The sequence below is a fragment of the Saimiri boliviensis genome, chromosome 6, assembly GCF_048565385.1.
Source record: "Saimiri boliviensis isolate mSaiBol1 chromosome 6, mSaiBol1.pri, whole genome shotgun sequence".
Classification (NCBI taxonomy): domain Eukaryota; kingdom Metazoa; phylum Chordata; class Mammalia; order Primates; family Cebidae; genus Saimiri; species Saimiri boliviensis.
Window position 1 is genome coordinate 75,450,336 of NC_133454.1, and position 19,531 is coordinate 75,469,866.

Consider the following 19,531-nt stretch of genomic DNA (forward strand, 5'->3'; position numbering starts at 1 on the left):
TACACACACAAAGCTTTATACATACTTACATGTAATTTTAAACTGATAAATTTTAATGATCGTCTTGCAAACTATGCCACTATGCAAAGGGGTAATCTTTTACTCACTTGTATAATTTTATTTTTTTAATTTAGATATTTAAATTAATATGTTTATATGGAGTATAGGTGTATTATCAGTGTGATGAAACTCTGACACGATTGGAAAGCTACAGTACACTGCAGACAATTTACAATTTCTGGCCTTCGGGTGTTCTCAAAGGCCTCTGGATTGCCGTTCATCGGGTAAGATGAACAGCTTTGCACTGCCGTCTTCCAAAACTATCTTGATCTCCCTTACCACCTGATGGCCACTGGTGACCACACACCTATGGAATCCGGCGGCTGACCCGCGGTGCGGACAATCTGACCCTCCTCCTCCCCTGGTCCCGCCCCTTCCCCCTGAGTCTTTCGGGTTGGGTGGAGGACGCGGCTGCTGCAAGCCCTCTCGGCTCTGATCCACGCCGCAGATTCCAGGTTAGTGAGCAAATTCATTTTCTGGCCAGCCACCACTGTCCCTACTTGTCTGGAGAGTTTGACCCGCCCTGTAGGTCGCGTTGGGGGTTCACGGGTGGAAGAGGAGCGAGGGAGACTTCTGCAGTTCTGAGTTGACTCAAGTTTGGGAAGGGAGTACAGAAGAGGCACCTTTGCGGCTAGGCCGTGCAAAGGGTAGTGAGAGTTAAACGTCGATTCCAGAAGCTGAAGTTATGCAGGGGAGGCAGCTCTGGAAACTTCGCGTTAGGGAGTCGCGGCAAACCGTGCGTCAGGCCTGGATTCGGGGTCAGCATCCCTTCCCCCCATCCCCTCCCCCATCTCCCGCCCGGCCACTCCAGGAAGTCAGCACCATTTATCCTCCAACCCAGGCGGCCCCTGGGAGGAGTCTCCCAGAGAGTTGGGAGATGAGCCTTCCGCTGTCTCTAGACCTCTGGGTCTGTCTGTTCAAAGGCCAAAGGCTGGCGGAGGAGGGAGTCCCCGCCTTCCCCGCACCGGAGCGCGAACATGCGTGGTTGAGTTTAGGTAAAAGACGAGTGAGCGCGCTCTGTTCCTTAAAATTAGTTTAAGACGCCTTGGATTGCTCTGAAGAACTTTGGCCACCTGATACTGCTTACATCTGGAATTTGTCTGGCTTCTCGTTCCGCAGGTGTGCCAGTCGGAGAGGGATGTCTACCGTTCTGTTGACTGGCTCTTATTGTCACTTCTGGCAGAGGTGACAGAGCAGTGAAAGAGATAGGTCCTTTCCCTTTCGGAACTCATTATATAGATAGTTTTATCTTTATTTTTCTTCCTCACTGCAGGCGAGCCCACTAAAGTTAAAGACATTTTATTTAATCATTCAACAGAGACAGAAATGTGTGGTTAGCAGCATAGTTGCTGCAGCCAGACTGATGTGTTCAAATCCTGATTCTGACAGACACTGGCTGTGTGCCCAAAGACTATAAACCTGACTTATTTGAGCTTTGGTTTTTTTCCATTTATAAAGCGAACGGAGTAATATGTATATCCTAAAGTTTTGGTGAGGATTCAGTGAGACAGATTTAAACACGTAGAAGGCTGCCTGACGATGTTGAAATTATGGTCATTATTACTGGCAAACTCCATGCCTAGCTTTAAAAAAATGCCCAATCAAAACAATTTTTAAATTACAGGTTTCTTAAATACAGGGAGTAGAAATGCTTTTGAAGTGGAAATTAATTTTTTTTTGAAACCATATTCCAATTCAAATATTTATTGAGTCCTATCTGTTGATAGTCAATTCCAGATAACAGGTTAAATATAACCCTACATAAAGATTTTTAAAGGTGTTATTCCTAAAGTGCAAGAACTCATGCCCAACCCACTTATAAATGCAACTGCCACGCATTTTATTCCACTTTCACCAGAGCTCCCTGCTGGTGGACAGGCCTGCCCTGTCAACAGCCTCCAGCCTACACCAGCCCCGGTATCCCCTGCTCAGTCACTGATTGTTATTTTGAAAGCCATTTTGATATGATGTGAGCTTCCACTCTAGTAGATGCTTCATATCTAAATAGAAAGCCATTCTCTGTCCCCCTCCCTCTTCTAGCTGTTTTGTGCCCTAAATTGTGTCCACTTTTGGGAAAGAGGGTCCTTTCTCTAGGGCAGTGCTTCTGAAGCCTTAATGTGCATAAGAATCACCTAGAGAACTTATTAAAGTGCAGATTCTGAATCATTCCAGGAAAGACAGATTCTTCGTAAAGAACCCCCAGTGTTGCTGGTTAGCAGACCTTCTTTTCTGGCATCTGGTTCTGATTTAATTGGTCCCACCTGGTCATGAATCTGGGCTCTTTCTACTGCTAATTTGATTCACTGGGCTCTGGGACTGCGGGCTCTCCTGGTCTGCACTCCTCACAGTCAGAATGCCTTCTCTCACCACTCTGGAGACTTGGTCTCAGTTGGAAACTGGCAGCCTCCCATGTCTCCCTTGGGCTGCACTCAGCTGCAGTGGGCAGTAAGGGCTGCTGGTGTGTGGGCAAGGGTCACTCAAATCTAATCTAAATGTATGCTTCCCTCCTTCACAATTCTTTCCCAAGCTTCAACTTTCACAAGAGACTTCAACTCTCACATCTTTTTTCTGCTCAAGAATTTTTCTCTAAAGCAGAGTAATATTATGAGATGAATATTTAAAGCAGCGTATTGCATAGAAAAAAAGACATATAATCAAATAGAAATAGAATGAAGCCACATAGGTAATTTTACATATTCAAGTAGCCTCATTAAAAATAAGCAGGCAAAATTCATTTTAATATATTTTATTTAATCCAGCATATGCAAAATCCTGTTAGGATATGATATGTTCAATATAAAAATTATTAATAAGATACTTTAATTTTTTTAAACTAAATCTTCAAAATCCAGTGTGTATTATGTACTTAAAACATCTCATTTCTGAGTAGCCACACTTCAAATGCTCAGTAGTCCCATGTGGCTCCATGTTTGACAGCACAGTTCCATTATGCTTTGAAGATAAGAAACCAAGCCTTTAATTTTTCTTGTATTTTTTTGTTCCTGTCAGGCTCATTGAGTTATAATTTATATCTAGTAAGTTACAAATTTTAAGCATAACGTACAATTCTGTGAGTTTTCGGTTGTAGTCAGTTGTGTAACCACCACCGTAATCATGATATATAAAGGGTATTTCCATCATCCTTCAAATTTCCTTATGCCCTTTGCAGTTCATCTTCTTCTCCCACTCCTGGGCCCTGGCTTCCACTGATGTGCTTTCAAATACTATAGCTTTCTCTTTTCTAGGATTTCATATAAATAGCATCATACAGTAACTTAAATTTGATGTCTGGGTTCTTCCACTTTGGATAATGCTTTTGAGATTTATCTTGTATGTATTAGCAGTTTGTGTCATAATAAGCCATTGTATGGATATAGCACAGTCTGTTCATTTACCAGTTAGTGATCTCATGGATTCTTTCCAGTTTGGAGCTCTTACTACATTCCATTTATGAGGCAGTAATTCTCCAAGAGAATTGGGTGTACTAAGTACAGTTTTGTCTGAAATGAAAGTGTGCATGTGTTTGTTGAGGAAGATGGATTAGAATTGGACTTTCAATTAAAATATATCAAGCTGAGCATGGTGGCTTACACCTATAATCCCAGCATTTTAGGAGGCTGAGGCGGGCAGATCTCGAGGTCAAAATATCAAGACCATCCTGGCCAACATGGTGAAACCCTGTCTCTACTAAAAATACAAAAATTAGCTGAGTATGGTGGCACATGCCTGTAGACCCAGCTACTCGGAAGGCTGAGGCAGGAACATCACTTGAACCCGAGAGGCCAAGGTTGCAGTGAACCAAGATCATGCCACTGAACTCCAGCCTAGAGACAGAGCAGGACTTGGTCTGAAAAATAATAATAGTAATATAATATCAACACAATTATTTTTTAACAGTAACAGTTTCATAAGACAGCACATTTATTTCTATACTCCAGTGCCAACATCAAGGCCAACTGTAAGCTCAGCAGTAAGTTGTAATTTTCAATCCATTATTAAGTTAATTGATTATTTCCTGTGTTAGTTGCCGTGCTAAGGTCTAGAGCACCTGGAAGATAAAGTGAGACTGGGTGTCTGCCCTCATAATGCTTTATCAAAGGCAAGAGAACCTTATAGTGCAATGTGCTAAGTGAGATGATATGGGTATGGTAGGCAATATTGACAAAGGAAATAATAATGCAGTTCTCATAGATGTGATTAATTCAGTTAAAATGTCTCAGATGATAGGTAAATACATCTGTCATATGAATTGGTACTGCCAGTTAGATGTACAGAGTTCATTAATTTGTTAAAAATTATATTTTGCACACTTTTTGGAGATGAGGAATATATAAAGGAGTAATAAGAGCTCCAGCTCTGTAGCCTGTGGATCTGCATTCAAAACCGGCCCCACCACTTGAAGGATCTACTAAATCTCAGCAACTATGAAATGAGATTTAAGGGACATTCATAATGTTGTTATATGGAATTATTGAGTTGTTCCATACAAAATAATTAAATTTTTGCTGAGTACATAATGGTCTGTAAATATTTGCTATGAGCATTGCTGCTACTAAGCACGGCAAAGCTGAAGACCCAGGCCAGTACTTGCAGGAGCACCGTAGAACACTAGATGGCAGCACCGAGGACCTGTTTTCAGCTCACTGGATCCTCCAGCGGGGCCCCTAGGAGGCTTATGCTTATGTCCCATGACCTTTTCTTACCCTTATCTGAGACACTTTCTCAGGCCCTTTCTTCTAGAGAGAGTGTTGTTATTAAGAGGCAATTTGATACACTTTCTAAATCTATCAGGCCCTCAAGATGGGGGTAAATTGGTACAATTTACAGGACCTGTGTTTAGGCCCACACAGACCATGTTTTTTACGTCAGTATACATTTGTTTTTGCTGGGAAAGCAGCCAAAGACAAATTAGAGAATTCCGCCTGCTCCCTACCTACTGTGGCCCGTCCAGTACAACACGGTCACACACGGGACCATGGCCAGAGCACCTTCAAATAGGCAGTGTTAGCTGGCTTTTCTTTGGTGTCCCAAACACAACTCCAGGTAGAAAAGCAGAACAGATGTCCCCCAATGAAAATAATTCAACGCTGGAAACCGTTTTTAAAAATTTCCAAAGCGTATTCTCGGTGTGATTTTGAATAATGGTCATGTAATTTATCAACGGAACTCTTCCGAGAAAAATGAATAGAGAATAAAGATAGTATTTCTCAATGAAGATATAAGGCCTCAACTACCTTACCAGCCACCTCTCCTTACATATGGGCCCCCTTGGGATCCTGTTGAAGTTTAAGACAGGCCCTGGCAAAATCCCATCATCAAATAGGATCTCTCCCGTTTCCATACTTCCAAAACACTTGGTCCATGCCTGACCTTTACAGCCTTTACAACTGACTGTCTTTGGTTAAAGTTATGAGTTTGTGGGCAAAGCTCTGAACTGGGACCCTGGAAAGGTTAGATTATGCCAATTCTACAACTTACAAGATGCATGATTTTGTAGTCACTTAATGTTTCTTCTTATTGAAGAATTGAGAATACTCTTATTTATGCAGAGTTGTCCCATGAAGGATAGAGAAAGCAGGAGGATGTGATTTCTAAATCACAACTGGTGACAGAATCATTAGTTGTTAAAAATATTACCACCCCCCAGGCTGGACACAGTGGATTATGCCTGTAATCCCAGCACTTTGGGAGGACGAAGTAGATGGATCACTTGAGGTCAGAAGTTTGAGACCAGCATGGCCAACATGGTGAAACCCTGTTTCTACCTAAAATGCAAACATTAGCTGGGTTTGGTGGCACACGTCTGTAATCCCAGCTACTCTGGAGGCTGAGGCACGAGAATTGCTTGAACCTGGGAGGCAGAGTTTGCAGTGAGCTGAGATCATACCACTGTACTCCAGCCTGGGCAATAGCAAGACTCAGTCTCAACAACAACAAAAAATGACCTCCCCTTATTGTGGCCATTGCTGTTTCTTTGTTTTTTGTTTTTTTTCTGAGAAGGGGAGCCTCTTGGGTGAGAGGGCTCTATGTGGAGCAGGGCTGTTAAGAGGTGGAAGTGTTTGCACAGTTTTGGAGATCAGATACCAGAGAGTAATGCCAGAGTGATGGTAAAGAGGTGAAAGAGCTCATGAGAAAAGTCACAGATAATCATCATTGAGGATGAGAGGGTTCTGACTTTTCATTCATCAAAAGGTGAGGACCTATATGTCAGGCTCTGTGCTAGCTGCCAAAGATGCAACCATGAACAAAAACAGTCTCTGATCTCATGGGGCTTACATATCATTGAGAGGATTCAGGAAGTAAAGATCTATGTTTGTGTAAGAAGTAAAATAACGAGGCACGTATGTGGAGAGTGACTGTATGGTGGCTATGCTTTAAGTAGACTCCTCAGAGCAGACCCTTCTGATAAGGGAATAGTTAAGAAGCTAGTAAGTCATGCAGATAGCAGAGTAAAGGGTCATCCTTACATCATGAACAGCAAAGGCAAAAATTCTGAGGCAGCAGTGTGTTTGGAGCACTTTTAACATTGAGGATATGTTTTGGGTGAGAAAAGGTCACATGGGCCAGGCATGGTGGCTCATGCCTGTAATCCCAGCATTTTGAGAGACCAAAGCAGGCGGATCGCTTAAGGTCAGAAGTTCAAGACCAGTCTGGCTAACATGGTGAAACTCTGTCTCTACTAAAAATACAAAAATTAGCTGGGTGTGGTAGCATGTTCCTGTAATTCCAGCTACTCGGGAGGCTGAGGCAGAATTGCTTGAACTCTGGAGGCAGAGGTTGTAGTGAGCTGAGATCACACCACTGCATTCCAGCCTAGGTGACTGAATGGGTCTCCTTCTCAAATAAAAGAAAAAAGAAAAGGTCACACAGACAGTGACTTACACAGGCCCCTCCTTCCCAGGACTTCAGTTTGTCACTCCATTCAATAGGAGCAAGAAATCATAACCACTGCTCTCACACGGGAAGAAATTGATGTCTTGTGTGAGCTAGGATAAAGAACGTGTTGGCAACTAGAATGAGAAGCCCTTGTTACCCCAGATGTCTGACCTCTTTGTCCAAGACTGGACAGTCAGTATCCCTTCTTTCTCCCTGCTTTCTTACCATGACCCTTTTTTGTTTGCTTATCTACCTAGGATTCTACAAGCAAGAGATATCTTAGAAATCAGGGCTGGGCAGGCAGGAGCCAGGAAAGGGGCCACAATGACTTCAACAGTACTGGTGGACATACAAGAAGAGGTGACCTGCCCCATCTGCCTGGAGCTCCTGACGGAACCCCTGAGCTTAGACTGTGGCCACAGCTTCTGCCAAGCCTGCATCACACCCAATAGCAGGGAATCAGGGATTGGTCAAGAAGGGGAAAGAAGCTGCCCTGTGTGCCAGACCAGCTACCAGCTTGGGAACCTGCGGCCTAACCGACACCTGGCCAACATAGCGGGGAGGCTCAGAGAGGTGGTGCTGGGCGCTGGGAAGCCGCCGAAAGCAGTTCTTTGTGCAGACCATGGAGAAAAGCTGCAGCTCTTCTGTAAAGATGATGGGAAGGTCATTTGCTGGCTTTGTGAACGGTCTGAGGAGCACCGTGGTCACCACACGTTCCTCATGGAGGAGGTTGCCCAGGAGTACCAGGTGGGACCCCAGGGTGGAGGGGGAGATGGAGAAACAGGTTCTTTGGTAGATTTTATCATTTCGTCATGCTCTGATCTAATTCTTTATAGTCCTTTCATTTACCTAGAGAAGGAACCTGGAAGCTCCCTCCCTGATTAAGAGTAGAGACTTTATCTCTTACTTGCTATACCAGATTGAGTAGACAGAGCTGCTGGGGGAAAAGCGGGTACTTGGTTGATTGAGTATGGAGACATGTTGGTAGTGAAGGTAAAGAAATTTATTTACCTATGTATTTATTTTGAGACGGAGTCTCGCTCTGTCACCCAGGCTGGAGTGCAGTGGCGCAATCTTGGCTCACTGCAACCTCTGCCTCCCAGGTTCAAGCAGTTCTCATGCCCAGCTTCCCGAGTATCTGGGGCTACAGGTGTGCACCACTGTGCCCAGCAAATTGTGTGTGTGTGTGTGTGTGTGTGTGTGTGTGTTTAGTAGAGGTAGCGTTTTGCCATGTTGCCCAGGCTGGTCTCAAACTTCTGAGCTCAGGCAATCTACCTGCCTGAGTCTCTCAAAGTGCTGGGATTACAGGCATAAGCCACAGGTGTTTTGTGGTCAGGCACCTTCCCAAGGAGGATGGAGAATCAGCCTATCCCTATTGGTTTTCATCCCCTGTATATAAAAGATATGTTGGCCTTCTCTCAAGTTTTCATCCTAGGTTAGGAAAGGCTTCTTTTGAGGTTAGCAGAATCTCTGTCCTATTCATTCCGTGTCAGGCTACTGAGTCACCTGAAGGCTTGATCCTGCTGAACGTGATTTGTTTCTTGCAGGAGAAGTTTCAGGAGTCTCTGAAGAAGCTGAAGAAAGAACAGCAAGAAGCTGAGAAGCTAACAGCTTTTATCAGAGAGAAGAGGATGACCTGGAAGGCAAGGAGGACTTTTTCTGAGGACATCCTGGGGCACGAATCGGGGCAGGTCATAGGAGCTGAAGGCAAAGGAGTCCTGGTCCTGCCTGTCCTCTGATACCATGACTAGAAGAGCTTTCTTTTGCCTGGTCTTCCGCTGTATTCCTTCCAAACAGGGGGAGGAGAGGGGAGCTAAATAGCAAACATATCAAAACTGAACCGAGACAATCACATAGCAGAGGACCCATGGTTAGGGGTTGCCCAATTCATAATTCTGGATCTTGCTCTACAGTTTCAGTCTCTTTGGCTTCCTGGGAATGACAGGTTACTCACAGGCCAGTAATTTCTTCCTCAGTACTCAAAATTGGTGAGGGAGGCTTCCTGGAATCTAGACCTCACCCAGGAATCACAGTTGATATCTAGAAGGCCTAGATAAAGCATCCTGGGGGTAATGGTATGGGCAGAGCTGAAGGGAGAAAAGAAGGAAAAAACAGCCTGCATAGGCTTTTCCCTGCAGCATTTACCCTCCCTCTCCCAGAGAGCCTGGCCTAGGAAAGCAGTCTTGAATGCAACTCCCCCACTTTTTATAGGGGAGACCCTCAGTGCAACAGACTAGCAGCCTCTTTTTCTTCCCTGTTCCTGAAGAATCAGATGGAGCCTGAGAGATGCCGGATCCAGACAGAGTTTAATCAGCTGCGAAACATCCTAGACAGAGCGGAGCAGCGGGAGCTGAAAAAGCTGGAGGAGGAAGAGAGGAAAGGGCTGTGTATTATAGAAGAGGCTGAGAATGACCTGGTCCACCAGAGCCAGTCGCTGAGAGAGCTCATCTCGGATCTGGAGCGTCGATGTCAGGGGTCAACAATGGAGCTGCTGCAGGTAAGGCTTGGGAAGGAGCCCAGATCAGAGACTCAAGGAAAAGAGAAACTAACTTTCTTCCTTTCTGGGGCATCAGACTACCATCACTGCGGGGACAAGAAAAAACATTCCTTTGGCACTATAGTGCCTATTTCCTATTAAAATATTTAGAGGTGTAGAGCAAAGCATAAGATAATTCAGAGTACAGATGCAAGGGAAAATCCCCCCCTCCTTTTTTTTGAGATGGAGTCTTGTTTGCTGAAGTGCAGTGGCACAATCTCAGCTCACTGCAACCTCTACCTCCTGAGTTCAAGCGATTCTCTTGCCTCAGCCTCCCAAGTAGCCGGGATTACAGCCACCCGCCACCACGCCCAGCTAATTTTTGTATAGGGTTTTACCATGTTGTACAGGCTGCTCTTGAACTTCCGATCTTAACTGATCTACTCGCCTCGGCCTCCTAAAGTGCTGGGATTACAGGCAGGAGCCACCGCTCCTGGCCTCCCACGTTTATTTATAAAGGGTGGTCTGAAAGTTTATTTGATGCTGTGGAGAAGATCTGTTGCATCCAGTGATGTTCTTTATGTTCTTTCTTTCTGAGTCTTGGCACAATTTACATTTCTGGCTGGATAATTCTTTGCTGCCAGGCGGTCTCCTGTACACTGTCGAAAACTTAGCAGCATCTCTGGCCTCTGCCCACTAGATGTCAGCAGCACCACCCCAGATATGACAGCCCCAAATTTCTTCAGACATTGCCATGATAGCTCCAGGGGGAACACAGTGCTGTCCCAGTTGAGAACCACTGTTTTTTAGGCATCTCTTGTCTCTGATGCTGTATTGGGAATTCGTCAAGTGCTTCTTACCCAGCTTAGTTACAGGCAAACTTATGCTAAACTGAATTCTTAGACATGATGTATTAGCAGCCTTTCTTTGTTTTCAGTCTCTTCTATAAAGTGAAATCATTTAAGGTACTGTAGTAATAGATATTTGAACAAGTGTCTGAGGTCTGGGCTCTGGTCTGTATGTATGCAGGTTGAAGATTACAGGGTATCAAGCCTAGAGAGATTGGATGGAGGGACTTGAACTGAGGTTGAAGTTCTAGCAGCTGTTTTCTGCATAGAATGAATAGCATGGCTGTGAATTTGAGGCTCGAGCTACCTTGTGATGTTCTGTAACCTCCAGAGTGTAAGACAGTCTTTGTTTTATTTGCCCTCGTGCTTTCCTCTTGCTCTTTGTTTGTTGATGGAATAATTATTCATTTACATATTCTTGGGCCCTAGTATTAGAGCCATGTGGTAGATACTTTCTACCTATTAGAGCTTTTTCTCACTCACTGCCTTCTGCGTTGCATCTTCATTTTACTCTCGCCTTTTTGTCTTCCTCATTGATAGTGTTACCTGATACTTTTCTCCTTCACTCTTTTGTTCTGGCTCCTCAACACTACTCAAACTGTGAATATTTTTTAGGCTGGGTGCAGTGGCTCATCCCTGTAATCCCAGCGCTTTAGGAGGCTGGGGCAGGTGGATCGCAAAGTCAGAAGATCGAGACCACCCTGGCCAACACTGTGAAACCCTGTCTCTACTAAAAATACAAAAATAATTAGCCAGGCATGGTCATGTATGCCGGTAATCCCAGCTACTCAGAAGGTTGAGGCAGGAGAATCTCTTGAACCCAGGAGGCAGAGGTTGCAGGGAGCCGAGATCACCCCACTGCACTTCAGCCTGGGTGACAGAGCGAGACTCTGTCTCAATTAAAAAAAAAAAAATTAATGCAAATGAATCATCAATTCATGTTGCTAGTTTAGATACTTCCACATTCATTAGTATGACTGCCCAATACACATTTAAACTTGAGTCTTTTCTAACAATACATTTCCTGGAATTTTCCCATCGTAGACATTCTTCCTTCTCTTTTCCATATCTGTGTGAATTGCTGCCCATTAAGGTTTTATAGCCAAGATAAAAGCTTCAACATATGGACACTGACATAAAGCCAGAATAAGAGAAGTCGCCGCGAAATGACACATTGATTTCCTCATTTCAGTTCCTCAGTATAGCCATAATGTTAGATGGATACGGTCCTGGGTGATTACTGCAGACTGACACACACACACACCTCCGCCATGCTCTTTGTTCAAGGTAGTTTGAGTTGTGTCTCTATGAAATGCCACCATAATACAGCCCTACGACAGATAAAATAGTTAATCCTGTGTTCTATGGACCAAAATTAGGCTTTTCTTTGGGGTCAGTGAGATGTATGGAGCAGGAAATAAAAGAACCAAATGGAAGGGAATAGGCCAATTCCATTGAAATGAGACCGGCAGTGGCAGTGATAAAGGTGAACAGCTGTTGGCTAAATGAAATTAAGGGTGTGAAGTCGACTGACTGGGGCAAAGATAGGATGCCAGGGTAAATATGTGGTAGTTACTACCTATTTTATTTAAATTTGGTGACTAAGGGTTACTAGTATGATTCACTAGGGTAGAAGGGAGACAAGAGTTTCAGGAATGATCTGTATTTTAAACATCTTGCATTTAAGGTGCCTGTGACTCATTTGCTGGTCTAGATATTAATCAAAATCATAAGAAAAGAGAGCTGAGCAGAAGCCCAGATTTGAGAATCATCACCATGTGTGTGTTAAAATGAAGGAAATGGATGAAGTCAGCAAAGGTAGGGTAGAGGGTTAGAGAAGGTGAAGTTTGAGAAACAACCATATTTAAAACCCATGAGCTTTATCTTCAGCAAGCAGAACAGAATGTAAGCTTCTCAAGGATGGAAATTATGACTTCGTCATATGAGGGTCTCTAGGGCCAGGCACAATGCCTGACAAATAATACATGCTATACGTACATTACATTACACACACATATGCACACACACAGTGTTGTAAAAAATCAAGACACTGATGAATTAATTGAGTTATATTTTGGTGTCTTCACATGGGTTCTTAGGGACAGTCTCCCCTGGGTTTTTATCTCTACTTTGTGGCCTCCACATTAAGATTATCTTTATTTCTATCATTTCAGGGGGTGGTGGAAATGGAAGGAGAAACGCGAATAAGGGCATGACCTGTTACTCCTTGACTTAACCTGTCTTTTTCCTCCTAGGATGCGAGAGATGTCACAGAAAGGTATGTGTAGGAGAACATGAGGTAGTTCCCTTGGACTGACAAATGATTCCTTTAACCATGATCAGTGGGAAAGCAAAAAAGAATCAGAGTAGGGAAGATTCAAGACTGTGGTCTTGAATTGTGCATCACATGAGAGTTTTGGCATCCTCAAATAAAGGGAATGAACTGGCTTCTATGGTAGGAAAATGTGGGTGATGGGAGGTCACCAGCTGGGGACAGTACTGCTAGAGTCAAGAGCTGCAGTATCAGTGACTCTCCAAGCACCCACTTAAGTGTACTGTTCCATAAACCTCTGTGCATCCTTTCATCCCTGATTCTTAACTTTATAGTTACTCAAAAATACACAGGAATTTTCTTTGCCCATAAATTGTTTATTTATTTTTTATTTTTTATTTTTTTGAGGCAGAGTCTGGGCATTTGCTCTTGGGATATCTGCCGTAAGTTTTTCTTTCTCCCAGCCCTTGCTCCCTAGCAGATTTTCTTTTGTCTCAATTCCAGTAAAAACATAAACCTGAGCTCTTGAAAATAATAATTTAGCCCAGGAGCCAAACATGTTCTCTGTCACATACTCCAGAGTCTCATCCGACAAGGTGACATCTCAAGTTGCTCGCTCACTTGGTATCTTCATGCTTCTCACAGACACATGAAATACAAAGCCTATTGTCCCTTCTGAAATCTGCATTCTCCATTTGGAGGTGAGGACATCTTTTCTCCAGCTGGCAGCATAACATTCCCAGAGACAGCAAATTCTAAAATGCTGTTTTGAAGGTTTTTTGAGAAATCCTAAGGCCTAAGCCCACAGACTCTTCTGAATAAAACTCTTCACTCTCAGAGCCCCAGCAACAGGCTCCTGGTGTTCTGCCTGTCAGCCCAGACATCTTCAGCCCCTCTGACTTAAAATATTTTATATCTTTTTTTAGAGGTAGCAAAAGATTTCCCAGCTATTATTTTACTGAATTGCATAACATCTCTAGAGCATACAGAAAGGAAAATTATTTTATTTTCTAAAAACAACAACGGAAAATAAAAATGAGGCTTTATGAAGTTAAATCTTACAAAAGTTTATGTAGATGGGGAGATGATAGTTTCTAGTCTAGGTCTCCTGGCTCCAGTGCCAGGGCTGTTTGTAGAACGATGCTATGTTTCTTCCAAAAGGAGGATTGAAGTTCATCTGTAGGCTTGGGAGGTAAAGAGAGACAGGGGTTGACAGGTGCTGCAGTCCCACACAGTCAGCAGTGTGGGAATTCAGAAGTCCTCTCCTTTCTAGGAGTGAGTTCTGGACCCTGAGGAAGCCAGAAGCTCTCCCTACAAGGCTGAGAAGTATGTTTCGAGCCCCAGATCTGAAAAAGATGCTGCGAATGTTTAGAGGTAAGGAGATTCAGGGAAAAGAGTTTGGATGTGGAGTTACTGTTGTGGGAAGAAATAAACAGCATAGAGGATATGGTCTACTTATAGAAATAAACAGCAAAAAGGTATTTGAGCAGAGTGGCAAAGAGGGAGGTCCCAGCGGGAGAGACATAGTGTGCTGAAGAAGATGTAGTTTGTATTTAAGGGGAGATGAAATGGCCAGGGACATCCTCACAGCATTCCTCACCATTCCTCTCAGTTTAGTAAGGAGAGAGATGCCAGATATGAGACAATTGGTCCTTTTCAACATTATTAACTCTTTTTGTCATTACAGAGCTGACAGATGTCCAAAGTTACTGGGGTAAGTAGAATCGGCGGCCTCTTGCTGTGGGCTGGCACATTCTGATCTCCTTTCACATGCTCCTCCCCAGTCATATCCACCCAGGTCCTAGATGTTGATGCCTGCCCCATCCCCACCAGATAGTTCCAGTTCCTCCAACCACTTCCTGTGTTTCCACTTCTCAGCTTAATGAGACCCATGTCCCCATTCTCATCTGCTGATGTTGTACCTTTTCCTACAGTGGACGTGACTCTGAATCCGCACACAGCTAATTTAAATCTTGTCCTGGCTAAAAACCTTAGACAGGTGAGGTTTGTGGGAGCTAAAGTATCTGGACCTTCCTGTCTGGAAAAGCATCATGACTGTAGTGTCCTGGGCTCCCAGCACTTCTCCTCTGGAAAGCATTACTGGGAGGTAGATGTGGCTAAGAAGACTGCCTGGATCCTGGGAGTATGCAGCAATTCAGTGATACCTGCATTCTCTTTCAACCAGTATGCTAAAAATCACACTACTTATTCCAGATACCAGCCTCAGAGTGGATACTGGGTGATTGGGTTACAGCATAAACATGAATATAGGGCCTATGAGGATTCTTCCCCTTCCCTGCTCCTCTCCATGACAGTGCCCCCTCGCCGTGTTGGGGTTTTCTTAGATTATGAGGCTGGCACTGTCTCCTTTTATAATGTCACAAACAATGGCTTCCCCATCTACACTTTCTCTAAATATTACTTTCCCACAGCTCTTTGTCCGTATTTTAATCCTTGCAACTGTGTGATTCCTATGACCCTGCGTCGTCCAAACTCTTGAATATTCTTCTGTTTTCACCCACTTCTGATAAGTACCCTGAGGCTAATCAGCATGTGGTTCTCTCTTCTGATCTTCTGATTTTCTGTGTTCTCAATTCTTTTCTTGTTTGGTTTTGTTTTTTGTTTGGTTTTGTTTTTTGAGGTAGCATCTCGCTGTGTTCCCCACGCTGGAGTGCAGCAGCAAGATCTTGGCTCATTGAAACCTCTACCTCCTGGGTTCAAGCGAACCTCCTGCCTCAGCATCCCAGGTAGTTGGGATTACAGGTGCCCACCACCACACCCAACAAATTTTTGTATCTTTGTAGAGATGGAGTTTCACCGTGTTGGCCAGGCTGATCTTGAACTCCTGACCGCAGGTGATCCACCCACCTCAGCCTCCCAAAAGTGCTGGCATTACAGGCATGAGCCACTGTGCCCTGCCGATTCTTTTGTTTTAAACATTTGCTCAATACTAAGATGACCTAGTGCTGAGAGTAAACATCTTTGACTGATGACAGGTCTTGAGGTGGACAGGGGGCGCTTTCAGCATTTTGCATAGTATTAAGCACAGTATTTGATGCAGGTTTTTTTTGGTTGATGCAGGGGATCAAAGTTAGGAAGTTCTCACCTGTTAATTTGCTATAGGTTTTTGTATAAAATGAAAAATTGTATTCAACCAATGTCTTTTCTGTAAATTATTGAGATAATTGTGTGTTATTTTTATTCTGTTAACGTGGCTTAGTACATTGATTCACTTCAATTTGTTATATCTGCCACAGATTACTGACATACGTCGTTACTTGTTGTATGCAATACTGGATTTATTTTGCTAATATATCGTTTAGATTTTGTTTTCATCTATGTTAATGAAAGAAATTGGCCTGTATTTTTACATTCTTGTAATATCTTTGTCAGGTTCTATAAAATTCAGTAATAAGCAAATAAAATACCATGTTTTTGTATAAGTATGTATAGGATTGAGCTCTAAAACAAAACCCTTATAATGATAATTTGGGTAGCTTCAAACTCAGATTGAAGAGATTGTTCTCCAGTCTTTACTAGAGTGTTCACTACAAACTTCAGCCTTTCTCTTTACATCTAAAAGTAGCAATCGTTAATTGAAATAATAATAAAAAGGTAGTGGGGAGAGAAAAAGCATCCAATACATATTTTTCTCTCAGAATAGAAAGAAAATAAAGAGAAAATGTGATTAATATAAAGCACTTACAGGAAGAGGATTATTTCCTCCAGCTTTTCCACACTCTATGCTTAGAAACAAACAGCTGGTGAGTGAGCGGCTGTGGCTTTGGTAGAGAGGTGCAATATGTTTCTTGAGTCAGGTATGAAAGAAATTATGAGGTACATGTGAAGGTAGAAACAAATATCAGGGAGGACTATGGCACTGGCTGTCCCATAGGGTATCCAAGAGCCACCAGTGTCTATTGAGGACTTCACATACGACTAGTCCAAATGGAGATAAACTATAAAATTTATGCCAGATTTTAAATACCTCCTTCAAAAAATAATGTAAAATATCTCACTGGTAACTTTTTCTTTGTGTATTACAATGATAATATTTTAGATCTATTGGATTAAACTATGTTATTCTGAAGCAGGAACAGCCTCAAGAAGCAGACCTCTTGGACACCGAACTAGGAAGCAAGAGGTGTTTTATTTTGGCTGGGAGCGAGGCGACCTGTTTGTCCAATAGCCAAGCTCTTTTAACAGAGAAGCTCTGCCTTTATATAGGCTTACAATTCTAGATATTACACATGAAAGGGTCTTGTGTTTACAGTTTTAGAAATTACAGGTGAAAGGGTCTTGGTCAGTGGAGGAGTGGGGTGGGGATTTGATCTTGTTTAAGTAAAAACAATGCCTCCTGGAGAGATCCCCCCATACTATGCCTGCTATCTACAGGCCCAGCCTTTTCTTCTATTGAAATGCAGTGTGGAAGTTAATAGGGAGGTGATCCTAGATGTTTGAGTCTACTTTCTCAATTCATTTTACCCAATTCATATTCATTTTCTCAATTCATTTTACGTTTCATTTTACTTTAATGTGGGTAGTAGAAACTTTAAAATTACATATGTGGCTTACATTGTATTTCTATTGGACAACCCTAGAGTAGATCCTAGAATGAAATTTCTGTCCCTAAGAGAGCCCTAGTGTAAAAGCCTATGGACTTGGGATATAGAGAGTTTCAAAGCACATATGTTTACCTCTACAATAACCTACCCTTTCACAGCTGCCCTGAGGCATTTTTATAGAAGGTAATGCCAGAGAAAAGAAGATCTCAACATATCTAGAAGTGTAGAAATTTGCCAGATCATAGGAAGGGCTCATGGCCAGAGAATGATTCTGCGTACTCCGACCCCTGCCGTTGGTCCTTAGTCTATTGGGCACTTGAAGCTCCTTCAGGGTTGGAAGAAACACTGATTTGTTATCAAGCCTCACCTTGGGTGTCTGTGGCAAGATGAGGTAGTGGAGGTAATAGTAAACGCTCAGTATTGATTTGTTCTAAGGCACAGTTTTATGATACTTGGGAGATCATATCTGTGGAAGCCCAGAGGCTGGATGCAAAGTCCTCATCCTGATCTCCATTTCAACTGGAAGAGATATAAAAGGAGATGGAGCAGGCAGACTCGGGCCCTTGGGGCTGGAGGAAGTTCCGGGAAGAGAGATATCTGCCCAAGGACTTAACCCCTTCCCACTTATTTTCCCATACAGTAAGTTCTAGGCAAAAGAGTTAAGAGAGCCCAGCTCTCTTCTACCTGTAAACATTTTACAAGTGAATTTACAAGTAAACTTATGAGTAAACTTTTTGGCACCACAGTTCTAGGCATGTGGTATAGTTGTCCTAATATTTCCCAACAAGTGAGTGCTTGTTAGAACTGGCCTTTAAGCTTGATCCTAACTTAAAAAGAAAGATTTTGGAGGGGAGAGGGACTTTCTTAACATCTTTATTGTGATATATTTAAGTAAATTCACTTGGAGAATCCAAAATATCCAGTGAATGAGCTTAGACAATAATGAAAGCCAAACTAAGTACTTGCTGGAATTCTATAGGTAAGACCTGGGGAAGGTTGCTCAATCTGAGACTTGGGGACAATTATTAGGGTAAGTTCACAGCTCTGACCTTTTCCTGAGGGGTTATGGGGGCTGGACAGAGGCCTTCTGTGCTTGACATTTTTGGTGTGATAGAGTAGGCTAAACTACTATGAAAAAGAACTCTAAAAGTACATAATGGATCAAATACTAAAGAAATGTTAAATTTCTTGTTAATGTAAAATAGTGGGTCATGAGTGTTAACGGTTGGGTGGGTGGCACTGTTCCATGTGAGATTCATTCACCAAACTTGCTTTATCTTGTGATGCTTGCTGTACACTAGGATAGTAGTAACAGCATCAAGCTGGCAGAAAAGTAAAGAAAACTTGGGGGAGAGCCGGGCGCGGTGGCTCAAGCCTGTAATCCCAGCACTTTGGGAGGCCGAGGCGGGTGGATCACGAGGTCAAGAGATCGAGACCATCCTGGTCAACATGGCGAAACCCCGTCTCTACTAAAAATACAAAACATTAGCTGGGCATGGTGGCGCGTGCCTGTAATAATCCCAGCCTGAGGCAGGAGAATTGCCTGAACCCAGGAGGTGGAGGTTGCAGTGAGCCGAGACCACGCCATTGCACTCCAGCCTGGGTAACAAGAGTGAGACTCCGTCTCAAAAAAAAAAGAAAAGAAAAGAAAAGAAAACTTGCTTTTTAAATCCTTACTTCATAGCTGAGATTCGTAATTTCCGCCCATTTTCTGTTGCTGAGAATAGCCATATGGCTAAACCTAACTAAAGAAGATTTTTTTTTTTTTTTTTTTTTTTTTTGAGACGAAGTTTCTCTCTTCTTACCCAGGCTGGAGTGCAATGGCGCGATCTTCGCTCACCGCAACCTCCGCCTCCTGGGTTCAGGCAATTCTCCTGCCTCAGCCTCCTGAGTAGCTGGGATTACAGGAACGTGCCACCATGCTCAGCTGATTTTTTTTATTATTATTTTTAGTAGAGACGGGGTTTCACCGTGTTGACCAGGATGGTCTCGATCTCTTGACCTCGTGATCCACCCGCCTCGGCCTCCCAAAGGGCTGGGATTACAGGCTTGAGCCACTGCGCCCTGCCCAAAGAAGGTTTTTTAAATGTCTAGCTGTATGAGTTGTATGCAATTATGTACAATCAAATTTCTTTTTTTGTTTGTGTGTTTTTCTTTTTGTCTTCGTTTTTTCCTTTTTGTGGAGAACGGGGTCTTGCTATATCACCCAGGCAGGTCTCAAAGTCCTAGGCTCAGGCTATCCTCCCGCCTCTGCTTCCATAAGAGCTGGAATTATAGGCGTGAGCCACAGTGCCTGGCATACAATGAAATTTCAAAAGAAAGAAAACTCAGATTTTGGTGGAAACTGCCTGGAACCCTAAGTAATCCTTTTTGGCATTATAGAGGACTCAGGATCTCAGCTTTTTTTCTGGAACTATGTGAATTCCATTCTATA

General features: G+C 43.1%; 1 protein-coding gene across 2 annotated transcripts; it reads left to right on the forward strand.

Moving 5' to 3' along the window:
- Positions 1-445: 445 nt before the first annotated feature.
- Positions 446-18,246, forward strand: TRIM6 (tripartite motif containing 6). Of its 2 annotated transcripts, XM_010334227.3 has the most exons (8): positions 446-515; positions 7,194-7,683; positions 8,484-8,579; positions 9,203-9,433; positions 12,516-12,538; positions 13,806-13,906; positions 14,220-14,246; positions 14,467-18,246. In XM_010334227.3, the coding sequence occupies exons 2-8, from the start codon at positions 7,261-7,263 to the stop codon at positions 15,030-15,032; spliced, it is 1,467 nt and encodes a 488-aa protein (XP_010332529.3). In that variant the 5' UTR covers positions 446-515; positions 7,194-7,260; the 3' UTR covers positions 15,033-18,246. The 2 variants fall into 2 exon arrangements, with proteins under 2 accessions (XP_010332529.3, XP_039326922.1); XM_039470988.2 differs by lacking the exon at positions 7,194-7,683 and having other exon boundaries at positions 469-515.
- The last annotated feature ends 1,285 nt before the right edge of the window (positions 18,247-19,531 follow it).